Here is a 14,645-nt window from a genome sequence, read left to right as displayed (position 1 = left end):
AATGGGAACTCAATGCCTGTTTCCCATACTGGTAACCTGCCAATTTCTATTGGTTCTTCTCAATTTTCATTACAAAATGTCTTTCATATTCCTTCTCTTCGTAAAAATTTATTGTCTGTTGCTCGCTTTACTAAAGATAATCAAGTCTATTTCCTCTTTGCCCCTGATTTCTATCAAATCTATTGCTTACAATCTGGGCGTTTATTATTTCAGGGCCCCTGTAAAGACGGGTTATATCCACTTCGGTTTTCTCAAATCCCTTCCACTCCACAAGCTCTTGCTGCTATACACTCTTCCACGTGGCACAATCGTCTTGGTCACCCATCAACTGATGTCTTGTCCCGTTTAAGTTCTAATATTGGTTCTAAAATTTCCTTTCGTACTTTTTGTCGTGAATGTGCTTTAAGCAAGTCACACAAATTACCTTTCGAATCAAATCAGTCTTATGCTGATTCTCCTTTTCATGTAATTCATAGTGATGTTTGGTGTTCATCTACTCCATCTAATTGTGGATTTAAATATTATGTTCTCTTTACTGATGAATTTTCTCGTTATTCATGGATTTATCCAATGCATCGGAAAAATGAAGTTCTCTCTCATTTTAAGAAACTGGTTGCGAAAATACAAAATCTTTTTGGCATCACCATAAAATTCCTCCAGAGTGACAATGGAACTGAATATGTTAATCACGAATTCACCCAATATTGCAGCTCTTTAGGAATTCAACAACGATTCTCATGTCCCCACACTCCTCAACAAAATGGGTTAGCCGAAAGAAAGCATCGCCATATTGCAACCATGACCCGTAACCTCCTTCTTACCTCTGGTGCTCCACATAAACTTTGGGTTGAAGCGGTTCTAACATCTGTGTATCTTATAAATCTCCTGCCTACCTCTGTCTTAAATTGGGACACTCCACATCATCGTCTTTACGATAGTCATCCTACATATTCTGCCCTTCGAGTCTTTGGGTGCTCTTGCTTTCCATATCTTGGTCACTATATCTCTGACAAATTATCGAGTCGGAGTATTGAATGTGTCTTCGTAGGATATAGTCATCAACACAAGGGTTATAGATGTCTTGATCCTGAGACGGGTCGCCTTTATGTGTCTAGGCATGTCATTTTTAACGAAACATGTTTTCCTTACAAAAACATGCAGGTACCAGCACCTGGTCCATTGGAATTTGCTCTTTTACCAAGTCCAACCTCCTTTTTGAGGCCATTGAAAGAATCAGCACAAGTTGGGAGCATTATTAATGAATCATCTCAACCCTTTCATGAGACTGCAATGCCGTCATCTACCAACCCTCCGGCAGAAAATCAGGCACCAGCTTCTACTAATCCACCACCTGTACTCACGTACCATCGTCGTAATAAAGCTGCTCCAAACATTCAAACGTCAGTGAATCAAGAACCCATGACGACACCTGAATCAGCCCCGACAGGAGAGCACTTACCCATCCCTACTCCACCTGCTAGACATTCAATGATCACCCGTTCTAGAGATGGGACGCTTCCACAAAATAAAATACATGTTACAAGTACAAAACATCCTCCTGCTCACGCTCTTCTTACTGTCGTTGAAAATTCTGAACCAACCTGCTATACAGAGGCTTCCAAACATGAGGTCTGGCGCAACGCTATGACAGAGGAAATCAACGCGTTATTAAAGAATCAAACTTGGACTCTTGTGCCTCCAGCACCATCTCAAAACAAAGTTGGTTGTAAATGGGTATTCCGCACCAAGCGCAATCCAGATGGCACAATCGAAAGACATAAAGCTCGACTTGTTGCTAAAGGATTCCATCAACGACATGGCATTGATTACGAAGAAACGTTCAGCCCAGTTATCAAACCTGTCACCATAAGGACTGTTCTCAGCCTTGCAGTTTCTCGAGGATGGGCGCTTCGACAACTAGATGTCAAAAATGCATTCCTACATGGATTTCTACATGAGGATGTTTACATGGCTCAGCCCCCTGGGTTTGTCGATCCATCTAGACCCAACTATGTTTGCAAGCTTCTCAAAGCACTCTACGGCCTCAAACAGGCTCCGCGTGCTTGGTTTCGCCGTATGAAATCTTTTCTCAAATATGCTGGTTTTGTTCAGAGTTTAGCTGATCCCTCTCTCTTTATTTTTCGTCATAACAATCACACGATCTATTTTTTGCTATATGTCGATGACATTGTGATTACGGGCAGCGATAATAAACTTGTTGAACAATTTATCCACGTACTTGGTCGTGATTTTGACATCAAAGATCTAGGTCCCTTGCATTATTTTCTTGGCTTACAAGTAACATACCACAAAGACAGTCTTCATATAGGCCAGCCTAAGTATGCTCATGATCTTCTAGTCAAGCACGACATGCTCTACTCTAAACCAATCAGTACTCCCCTGTCAGCAAAAACAACTCTTAGTTCCGGTGATGGTGAAATACTTCCGGATCCTAGAGCTTTCAGGGAAATTGTTGGTTCCCTCCAGTATTTGACGATAACTCGTCCGGATATTGCCTATGCAGTCAACTCAATCTCTCAATACATGAGTCAGCCCCGCACCTCACATTTACAAGCTGCAAAACGCATACTTCGATACATTAAGGGTACACTTGATCGAGGCCTGTTCTTTCGTCCACAACGACAACCACCACAACTCTGCGCCTACTCTGATGCAGATTGGGCAGGCTGTCCAGAGACCCGCAGATCAACCTCAGGATATCTTTGTTATATCGGTAATAATCTGGTCTCTTGGTGTTCTAAAAAGCAGCCTACAATTGCCCGATCAAGCGCCGAATCCGAATATAGAGCGCTTTCACATGCTAGTGCAGAAACTACCTGGTTAGCTTTCTTGTTATACGAGCTTGGAACTCGACTGCAGTTTCCTATCCTTCTTCATTGTGATAATTTAAGTGCTACATACATGGCATCTAACCCTGTATTTCATGCCCGTACAAAACACATTGAACTAGATTACCATTTTGTTCGAGAGAAAGTTGCTCTTGGTAGTCATCGTGTATGTTACATCCCATCTGTTGATCAGCCAGCTGACCTCCTTACCAAGCCTCTTCATAAGCACCGGCATTCCCTTCTCACTCACAAACTTGTCCATCGAGGATCGTCCAGTTTGCGGGAGGGTGTTAAAGTAATTCCACGGAATCAGCACAACATTTAAATCACAGATCCTATCTCAGTTATATTCAAATACAGCTATAGTTTAGGATCAGTTTTGATTCTATAATTACCTCAGTTTATAGGCTTGTAATATCTCCTGTAATATTGCCTCTAATTATTCCTGTAGCCTGCTATATAATGTACTGATTATACATCAATTACAAATAACAAAAATACATTTTCTACAATATACATGCCAAAAAGGCTGTTTCCTAATGTTCATGTTGCAACTGCACCCAGGCGGGCTACAAAAACTGGCAATACTAATAGGATGGTGTAGCATAGAAACTTACAAACTTGTTAAACATAGAAAGTTTGCAGAAAATTGGTGAACAAAGAGCTGAGCTATCATCTTAAAATTTTACATTCATTAGCTTCAAAGCAATTGAACCTAGAAACTAAAATACTGATACCTTCTCTGACACGAAACTCTTCAGCGTAATAAAACTTGGAACATAAACCATTGCGTCAAGTGTGTCAAAGAAACCTCTCTGAAAGATGTCAAGTACTTGAAAAATTTTGTTTCCGGGATTGTAAGTGCATAAATAAGCATCGCGGAATAACATTAAGGTAGTTTCATCTTTCCAAACTTTTAAAGGACGAAAAATTCCGCGCAGGCAGCTAGCAGTGGCATCAAAAATAATTATTTCCTTAATCCAACTTTCCTTCATTCCATAATTCTTCATCACCCAAATGACAAATTTAGAGTCCGTGTTATCACATAGACACAAGCACCCTTGAAGCTTTCCCAAGCTCCTATAAGCTATAATCCCTCCAGATTGAGGGGCAGAGGCAGTCAGTTGCAATAATTCTTTCTCCAGATCAAAGGTACACACCAAATCGTTAGTACTGTCCTTTTCATCATAAGCTAACCAGTGAAGGTTGCCACTGACCAGTATACCATTCTGAGGAAAACAAAGTAAAAATGGAACATGTGTTAAACTTCTCCACTTATTTGTTCCAAGTGTATAAATCCCGCACCTGGACTTATATGAGCCTTTGGCTGAAGAGAAATTTCCTTCAGCAAAGCATATGACTTTGTACTGGTTGCTGGCTTCAACAAATCCAAATCCATAAGTTACAATAAAATATGATTTTTTGATATACTTGTGATCTGGAAGCTTTATGTACTCTCGTGTAATTGGATTGCATATATATGTTGCATCACCTCTATAACAATTCCATAAACAAATCAACCCATTAACTGAACCCTGTAAGCACCGCTCACCACGCTCGAAGCCAAGTCCAAGGTCAAATCTCATCAGAGGGTCATGGTGAATATGGTGCTGATCAGATTGGTCGTCTAGTTCTCCCAGTTTAAAAATGTCAGGTTCACCTAAACCGCTCATTTCATGGACTACAAGGCCTTCAGGAGATCTCAATAAATGCAAATTAACAAAGTAAGTTTCTGAGAGTATGTGACGCCATCTTTTGCATACACATCGGCAATGGACTATTGTCATGATGGGCAGCCTTGATAGAATGTCAGCAACAATATCTGCCGGTAAATCCATAGCCGGGGAGGGTTTGCAACTGCACGCCTTCCACCTGTAAAATGCAAAAATTGTTGTACAAAAATAACTTTTACTGTATCTTGTCTGAACCAAACAAAAAATTACGGGAATTACTCCCAAAAATTTATCGAGAAAATTAATTTTACATTTCTGTAGCAATTACGTATGATTAAGTTTTGCTACATCTTCACTAGTGTTGGTCCTTGAATTTGTTGGGCCATCAAGGTTGTAAAAGAAGAACCATAATCTTCAACAGATATGGGATTTTTACTCCACGGAATCATCCAGTAAAGGTTGTCAAAAGAAGTCCTAGGTGAGACTTCATCTCAAGAGTCACGAGTAGATGTAGATATATGGTTATTTACAGATTGACCCCGATTATTCTACGAAGGATAAACATGAACGCTTGATAAAACTTTTTATATACTCCTCTTCCACTTTCTCAGTCGCATATCCGGACCTTGACCCTGACACATGGGCTGGAAACAATACCTTCTTTCAAACTTAATAAATCAAAGATTTTTTGTAAAAAAATTTAGAGGCCGTTTATGTAATAGGATAACAACCCGGTTAAAACGGAAATGAGAATACCTTACATTCTACACTCAAAAAGGGAATGTTTTCTATTAAAATCTCATTCTCATTCCCGTTAACCGGGCTCAATTCCCATGATCCGAACGGCACCATATTCAACACTCAGAAAGGACTATATTATGTCTCTTCAAACAGTAAGTGTAATCTAGTTGTGAATTGGGATTCACACTATAAATGTCACGTAAACAATTGACAAACATAAAGGGTCAATTTATACAACAATTTATACTCTTAACATAAGAATTAAAGAATTAAAATTATAATTAACCTTTCTGAAACAAAATCAATGAATAAATTATGGGTTATCAAGACTCTCAAAGAAGCATCAGATAATTGAAGAAAGATTGGATTTTTACAACATCAAGTATGCAATTAAGATATTAACATATAGATACAAAAGCAAAAATGAGCATACAGTTGAGAAATGAGAGAGAGAGAGAGAGAGAGAGAGAGTCACCTGACGAGATGAAATGGATGCAACTTGGGAGTTGGGAGCAGGTCTTTTCTTGATTTCTAACTGTTCACTAACTTTAACCTCGATGATGTTACACTTGCACCATTAGTTCCATTTTTTTTGTGTTTTATAACACAGTCCGAGATGCACAAAACAGATCGGGCCAGATTTGGGCTTAAATAAAATTGGATTATTTGAATACGGCGTGACTGGGGTTCTTTTTAAAAAAAATTGGGTCAGCCCGAATTTTGTTCAAAATAATTTTGTTCTTGTAGGCCCACCCGGATCAGGCAAGGCCTTACAATAGTTTTTCTGTGAAATAATTTTAATTTTCTCGGGGAAATAATTTACAAATTTAGAGTTTCAAGGATTGTATTCAAAAGTTTAGGTTTCTTTCATTAGAATTTTTTTTGATAAATCCTTCGTTAGAATTTTGAACAAACTAGTTCTGTAGCCAGTGCAATATACGGGCAGACTCTAAATTTTTAATTGCAGTTATTGACGGTGTTTTCATATAGTCTTCAGGTGGATAATAGATGATGTATTTGTTTGTTTATATAATGAGTAGTTTTTGGGGTATGATGTCATCAGTACAAAATATGTTCTCCGACATATGCCATTAAACTGAAACAACATTTTTATTGTATTCCTTATTGTCTACTAGATGATTTATATGAATTATTGTTACGGAAATGTATGTGATTGTTTGAACTACTACAAAATATAGTAGTTTATTTAAATATATTTTTTATTTATAACTGTTATTTGAATTTAAGTCTTCTTGAATTTTATTTTTGGCCTTAATAAATCTCCCCCTCCCTTGTTCAATATTAACAAATACACAATTCTGGACATGTTAAGCGCATCATGGTGGCATTTGACACAGAAATCTTACCATAATTATTTGTTTTAATCCATATCATGTGTTCACGTTGTGGCATGTAAGGACTAGTGATGGTCATCGGGTGAGTTCGGGTCGGGTAGTGGTATTCCCGCCCCCGGTCCCCGATTATAAATACAAACTCCGAACCCGCCCCGATCCCCATCGGGGATTATTTTTCTCCCCCCATCCCCTCCCCAAACGGGGATCCCCGCGGGGATTCGGGGAATATTTTAATCATAATTTTAATCTTAAATATATATTAAGTATGTATCAAAAAAAATTGGATTTTACATTTTGATATATTAAACAATTTATTAAATTACTCGTACAAAATTAATACTACATAAATAAAAGCGGAGCCTGCCAAATGATTATAATTATAAAATAAATAATATAATTTATAATCAATTCTCAGGAACAATTAGACACCAATAAAAGTATGTAAAATATGATAAGTATTAACTCATTAAAGTTGTCTTGCATTTTTTTCACTACATCACAACTTTAGACATAAGATAAATGATATACATGTTCCCAGGTCAACAATTTGGAATATGATAATATTAAAAATCAAGTCTAACTTATCACTGCAATAATAATATAAAAACAAAATCTAAAAGTACTTGCTCCAAAATTTACTACTTAATAAATATGGTCATATGATTAAAACAAACTAAAACTTCAATTAATCACCAATACAGTAATATATTTTTTTCTTGACTCCAGACAAAAAGTTGAACATCTCAAAAACTTGTTTGCTCCTGCACACCATCTATCCTGAAATAGATACATAAAATTCATTAAAGAATAGTACATAAAAGACTTGCAACAGAGAATGTAAAAATATAATACCATAAATTTATGCATTGCAGTCCTCTATTATGCATTCTTCACCATCAGAATCCTCATCATCAATTGTGAGAATATCTATTTTATAAATAAAATGAAAGAAAATTATCATTATATATATCATAATCATAATAAAAACTAATTCAAATAAAACTGTAATAAAAATAAATGATAACATATTACCTTCTCCCTCCATAGCTGCTAGCCAACTTTGTGAACACATTAATGACTCCAAAGTTTTTGGACTGAGCCTATTTCTTCTATTGCTCAACAACACTGGGCCACTTATATAAAAGCACTTTCGGATGCCACTGTAGACATGGGGACAACCAATACATCTTTAGCTATGACTTGTAAAGTTGGATACTTTAATCCATTTATTTTCCACCATGCTAATATATCAAACTCCTCACTTCTTTAGGCAATTGCTCTTCCTCCAAATAATTATCCAATTCCAACTTCACATGTGAAGTTTTTCCTTTTTTCTCTTGATCAAGAAATACCTCATAATCACTTAAAGAATGAGAAACTCCTCTACTCAAGTAGGTGGGAGGAGATCTCGATGATATGATAACCCTGAATCGAGATGTACATAGACTCAACATCAATTTTCTTCTTCAATTTACTTTCGTATATGGTAAGCAAATCACAACAATGGTTCTTAACCTTTTCCAGCATCTCAAGGCCGTGTTTCCCGTGAAGCTTCACGTAGTAGTACTTACAGATCTAATTAGAATCCATATTAACTCTGAATTGAGATGTACATAGGCAGTGTTAGGTTAAGATATGAGAAGGTAACCGAGGTGTCTTATGATATTCCCTAGAAATATAGAAATTTAATAAGTAGACAATGACGGTTCAAAGATAGGCAAAATATAAAAGGGTAAGATATTTGTTTTGAAAATAAAAAATTTATTTACTAGTCTATAAGCAATTTTAAAATTATTAACATATAAGTATTCTAAAAACTCTATAATAGAATTAAAGCAATTTCAAACTTTATATTTTGTAACTCATAAATTAATAATTATATTTAGAAATTATTTATTTTGGGGTATATAAAATTATGTGTTATAAGTAAAATTATTTGAACACTTATTTAAGTCACTCATTCATTTTAAGTTATAAGTTACTTATTTTAAAATCTCCGAAATATGCACATGTAACTTAAAAATTACTAATTATATTTAGAAATTATTTATTTTGCGGTATATAAAATTCTGTGTTATAATTAAAACTATTCAAATACTTACTTAAGTCACTTGTTCATATTAAGTTTTAAATTACTTATTTTAAAATCTCCAAAATATGCACATGGACTACAAATGAATGATTAAACTATAAGTTGGCTTATAAAAATATAAATTACTTCACATGCTTTCTTTTGTATATTTTGTTTTGTATATTTTGTTCACCTATTAAGATTTCTTGCTAAAATATAAAGTTACAAATGAATAATTTACTTATGATTAGTTAGTTAGAAAGATCACAATGAGCTATATATCAATATATTCAATTTGTATAAAAATTTGAGTACATAAAAATTAAGTAACTTAACTTAAAAGAAAAATAGAATTTCTTTATTCAATTTGAATTTTTTTTATTCAAATCCATATCATCATTTGACTTATAAATATAGACTATTTTGAATAAATAAAATATAAAATAAAGTATGCTAATGTGCTAAAAATCCTAGAACATATAAATATAAAATATCAATTTTTTTATAAATGAAAGATTGCAATGAGATATATTTTTAATATGTATTAAATTTGAATAAAGATTTGAACAAATTAAAAAGGAAAATAGGTAAATTATTATTCAAATCCATATCAAGTACAAATAGATCAATTGGCTTATAAATTTTAACTATTTTTGTGTCCTCCTCTATTCTCACTATATATCTTATATTGAATATATATATATATATATAATTATGTGTACCAAACATTAAATTACATAAACATAATAAATTTAGATCCAAAAAATTAACTTAGACCTAATGAAAAATTTAACATTTATTAGCAACCTAGATAAATTTTGAGCCCCATTTATAATTAATAATAGAAACTCATTTTTTTCGCTTTGAATATATATTGTATTTTAAGTAACTAATACATGATGAATTTAAAAAAAAAACTAGAAGAGGTTGACAAGTTAAAAAGAAATATATTTGAATACTATCACATATATGTTTAATACATTATATAAATATGGAAAGTATAGGTGTGTCTACTTTAGTAGACATCAAGTTCATTATTAGATTTTAAAGGTTGTCAAACAAATGCAATAGTAGCACAGTGGTAAGGGGAGAGCAAATGAAAAGAAGTACTCGGGTTCAAATCCATGTAGTCCCATCTTTTTAATATAATATATAATATATCATGAAAAAGGGTATAAAACGGGAAACGGGACGGGGATAAATCGGGGTTCGGGTATCGGGGCGGGGCGGTGCTGCACTAAAATCCGTCCCCGCCCCGATCCCCGATTTTTTTTTAAAAAACTTCCCGCTCCCCAACCCGAACCCGAAAAATTCCCGAAATACCGACCCTTTCGGGGTGGGGATCGGATCGGGGACAAACGGGTTGGGGGTTATGCCCATAACTAGTAAGTACATCCAAATACCAATATAAACCAATATGATCACATATTTTATGATTACTATAAGCTAGATTATATATATATACACACACACGTTCATGTTTAATACATAATTTTTTTAGTTGATATTTTAATATTTAGTGGATCTAAATATTAGTATTAATGTGACATACGTTATATGTCATCAAATCGTGTGATAAATTATCATAGAAAGGATGTGACGAAAATCATTAAAATTTATGACAAATAATTATATTTTTGTAATAATAAACTCTATAATCATTTAAATGTATTACCACTTATTTATAAAATAAGAGAAAATAACCAATATTCTCACTTTTTTGGTGTACTTTGACCTAATATGCATGTTGTGGTTTGTTCATAAATACCCATGTAAAGTCTAATCACAATAGTGTATTTAGTTTATATTAAACAAGTGGAGCAGGAAGTTACTCAAGATGAGGTTGAACCACAACAGGAAGTTAAAAAACCACAATCAGAATGGAATCATCAGTTTCATCATTACCAGTAGTGAATCATCACATTTTGGCTCTTGATAGATCGATGAGAGCTAATTATAGGGTGCCTCCAAATAAATATGGTTTTGAAGATATGGTGGCATATGCACTATAGGTTGCTGAAGAGGTGGATCCTAACTTTGATGAGTCATCCACTTACAAAAAAGCAGTTACATGTATTGAGTCTGCTGAGGAGAAGGAGTACATGTCTTGAGTTCCCCATACTAGTGCGGTAAGAAGCTTGATCTATGCAATGGTTTGCACTAGACCTGATCTTGCACAATCTGTTAGTGTTATTAGTAGGTTTATGGGTGATCCATGCAAGGAGCATTGACAAGCTATGAAAAGGGTTTTTCGGTACTTAAAAGGTGCGCCTGATGTTGGTCTCATTTATGAAAGTGATACAGAATGTTTGGTGACAGGATTTTCAAACTCTGATTATGCTGGAGATGTTGACAGTAGAAGATCTATGACTGGTTATACTTTCACTCTGGGTAGTTCAATTGTCAGTTGGAAGCTACTCTGCAATCTACAGTGACTTTTCTACTACAGCAGCAGAGTACATGGCATTGACAGAAGCCGCAAAAGAAGGAATCTGGTTGAAATGTATGGTCAGGGATTTGGGTCTACGTCATGACCAGGCTACAATGGATTGTGATAGTCTTGGTGCAATTTGTTTAGTCAAGGATCAGGTCCATCATAAGCGGAGTAAGCACATAAATGTGAGATGTCATTTCTAAGAAGTAAGAAGTGAATCAAGGTGAGCAAAGCGGGTACTGCTTATATGCTCACCAAACTGTTTCCACATAGCAAGTTTCAACATTGTTTGAACTTGTTAAATGTTCGGAATTGTTGATTGTCCTTTTAGTGCAAAATCTTAGACATGAGAGTTTTTTCTAGTACACCTGACATTATTATGGTGCATCTGGTACATCTGTTTTTGTAAGAGGATTCAAGTTAAGGTGGAGATTTTTTAGAATATGTATTGAATCTGGTTTTAGAGAGTTATCTGTTTTTGGCCTATTTTCTGGGTTTTTTTTGTTACCGAGTAGAGTGTACTATATAAACCCACTAGGGTATAACCCAAACATGTATTCTGTTGTAATATGTATCGGCATAACTTATATGTATGATGTAATTTGTGTCCAGTGGTGGACGCAAAAATTAAATTTAGGGGGTCCACGTCCAGTGGTGTACGCAAAAATTAAATTTAGGGGGTCCAAATTTTTTTAGCTAAATACGAAAAATTTTCTTGGCACCAAAATCCATTAAAATTTATGGTCCGGGCATTTAGGTGTGTTTTAAACTCAGGACTGAGGCCATTTAGGTGCTTTTGGCCGGAGTATGCCAGAAATATAGTCACTGTATCCTTCGTCGTGGATATGGGAGACTCCTGCTCCAGCTCCAGCTCCAGCTCCAGCTCCAGTCATGCATCTAACTAGCGTAGAGTCGGATTATTTATTGTTATATACTTAACTCTGGTGCTCGAATTCAGATGGTACATCATGGTTTCAATTGGGTTATAGACTTGCAGTCTAGTACTCTAGTTTTATGAACAGTAAGTTTGTAATGTAAGGGTATATCAAGGATCTTGGGATCTAAGAGCCAAGGATGTGGAAGCTGATGCATATAGATGCATAGATACAGCCATAAACTAATCAAAGAATAAAATGAAACCACGGAATCTACCCGGCAGCAACATCTGTAGCAAAAGGTACATGAATAGTAAAAAGGAAATAAAATTTGATAGTTAAATGAGACCTCCGACAAGAATAAATAGAGAAAGGAATAAAAGATATAAATCTAAAATAATAGCAACTCTATTAATTTTATTTATGGTAGAAAACAAAGTAACACAACAGATGTGTAAGAAAATTTTATACAGACAATTAATCTGACTTATGGAAGATTTAAGGATACGATCAATTCAGTATATAGCTGATAAAGAACCAACATATAATAGGCTAATAAATCAACATATTGAAAGTTGTAAGATAAGCATGCAAATAATAAATGAAAAATTAGATATTATAGCTATATTACAAACAATGTTGGAAGAAAGAGATGAAAAAATTAGGAGACTAGAGGAAGAAAAACTTTTATTAAAACGAGAAATATTTATTAAAGAAACTAATTTAGAAATCGAAATAAAAGACTTAAAAGAAGTATTAACTGAACAATATAGATTAATAGACGATTTAAAACAAAAAATTAAAAAATGAATTGGACAGATCCAAATGCAATAACTAGAAATAATAGAAAACTAAAGCAATTAATAAAAAATCAAGAAAAATTAGAAATAGATCTGGAAAAATTACTAGAAAGAAAAAATAAAATAACATGGACAAGAGAGAATAACGAAGAAATTATGAGAATTTACCAACAACTTGGAAATATGATAATAACATTTAGAAATGATAAACTAAGAATACAAGGACTTAAAAGAATAATTTTAACAAATAATATAACTGGATAAAATATAGATGGATAAAATGTCATTAGAAGAAATAAGTGAAAAACAAGATATGTATTATCAAATGGATGAATACGAAGGAGGAACATCACAAACTCTAAGTTTTAAACCAGATATATATAATCAAATTCAAAGTGAAACAGAAGAATTAACAATAAAAAAGATATTCAAGACATCATATTTTGAAAGAAATAAGGAAGTTAGGTATATAGCCCAAAAACATGAGAATGTAATAGATATAGATACAATAAATGGAAAAACAAGAATAAATTTAATAACAGATGGATTAATAAAAAGAGAATTATCCAAATTAAAACAAAAGGAAGCAAATAAACTAAAAAACATATATTTTGGAGCAATAGAATTTACAATAAAAGCATATTTTCAGAAAAATATCGATACTCCTATACAGATATATGTATTGGATGATAGAATAATAGGAAATATACAAGATTCATTAATAGCAGTAATAAAAGGAAACTTGATATATCAGAAATTAAAATTTATAATACAACCCGATTTCAGTATATCACTAAGGGATGAAAATAAAGAAAGATCTTTAACATTATACTATAAGTTAGATGGAATAAAAATGCAAAAAGGAAGTAAAGTTATTAGTATAGAAACCAAAATGGTTTATGCTATGACTGGAAACCATCACGTAAAGAAACAAACGGAATTAGGAATAATAGTACCAAAGTTATATAATGATATATTAGAAAAAATTGAACATAAAGAAGAATCTCAAATAACAATCCCAGAAGAAATTACAATAGATTTTAGTAATAGACAAATGATTCCAAGGCAAAGAATTAAACCAATATTAGAAGGATCTAGATTAAGTTTTAGAAAAGAACAAAATCCTATAAGATTAATTAGATCAATGAGTATGACGAGTAGAAAGATAGATTTAATAAAAATAGATACTGATAGTTTGAAAATAAAAATAATAATATTTGACGAAACAATAACAAGAGACTGTATAGCAGAAATTAATACAGGAGCTACCAAAAGTTTTATTCATATAAGCAAGGTAAATGAAGAAAATTGTAAGTGGATAGAACCTCAGACTTACAGATATGCAGAAAATGATAGAGAAATATTTATTACTAAATGTACTAATTTAAAGTTTAAAATATTAGACTTGGAATATAATATAAATATAGGAGTAATAGAATATGATAGTTCGAGTGAATTATTATTAGGAAGCGACTTCTTAAAAATGATAAATTATAAAATTAATAATAATGGAATAAAGATAGTAGATCAAGGAAAAGAAAGATTTATAGAAAAACTATGAATATACAAGAAAAATTAAGGAATAAGAAAGAAAAGTTAAAGAAAATACAGAGTATGTTAGAAAGCGAAATAGATTCACAAATAAAATATTTAGAATATAAGGAAAGACAAACAAAGTTAGAAAATGATATTAAGAAATTAGAAGAACAGAGTAAAAATACTAGTAAATATTGGATAGATGTTGGAAATGGTTGGAAGAAGCGAATCAACAAATAATAAAATGTCAGACTCAGAATTTATAAAAAATTTATGGGAAGAAATAATAGTTAAGGAAAAACTAAATGCAA

General features: G+C 33.3%; 1 protein-coding gene across 2 annotated transcripts; it reads right to left on the bottom strand.

The window, feature by feature from the left end:
* Positions 1-3,378: 3,378 nt before the first annotated feature.
* On the bottom strand, positions 3,379-5,864 carry LOC141672209 (F-box protein At3g07870-like). 2 transcript variants are annotated; one of them, XM_074478747.1, is made up of 3 exons: positions 5,739-5,807; positions 4,834-5,166; positions 3,379-4,721 (listed from the first exon to the last, which is right to left on the bottom strand). In XM_074478747.1, coding segments are annotated over exons 2-3 (1,152 nt in total). In that variant the 5' UTR covers positions 4,836-5,166; positions 5,739-5,807; the 3' UTR covers positions 3,379-3,571. The 2 variants fall into 2 exon arrangements, with proteins under 2 accessions (XP_074334848.1, XP_074334849.1); XM_074478748.1 differs by lacking the exon at positions 4,834-5,166 and having other exon boundaries at positions 3,380-4,721; positions 5,739-5,864.
* Between the last annotated feature and the right edge of the window lie 8,781 nt (positions 5,865-14,645).

This window comes from Apium graveolens, chromosome 7, assembly GCF_009905375.1.
Source record: "Apium graveolens cultivar Ventura chromosome 7, ASM990537v1, whole genome shotgun sequence".
Classification (NCBI taxonomy): domain Eukaryota; kingdom Viridiplantae; phylum Streptophyta; class Magnoliopsida; order Apiales; family Apiaceae; genus Apium; species Apium graveolens.
The sequence above is the reverse complement of the archived record's forward strand: the minus strand, read 5'-3'. Positions and strand labels throughout refer to the sequence as shown.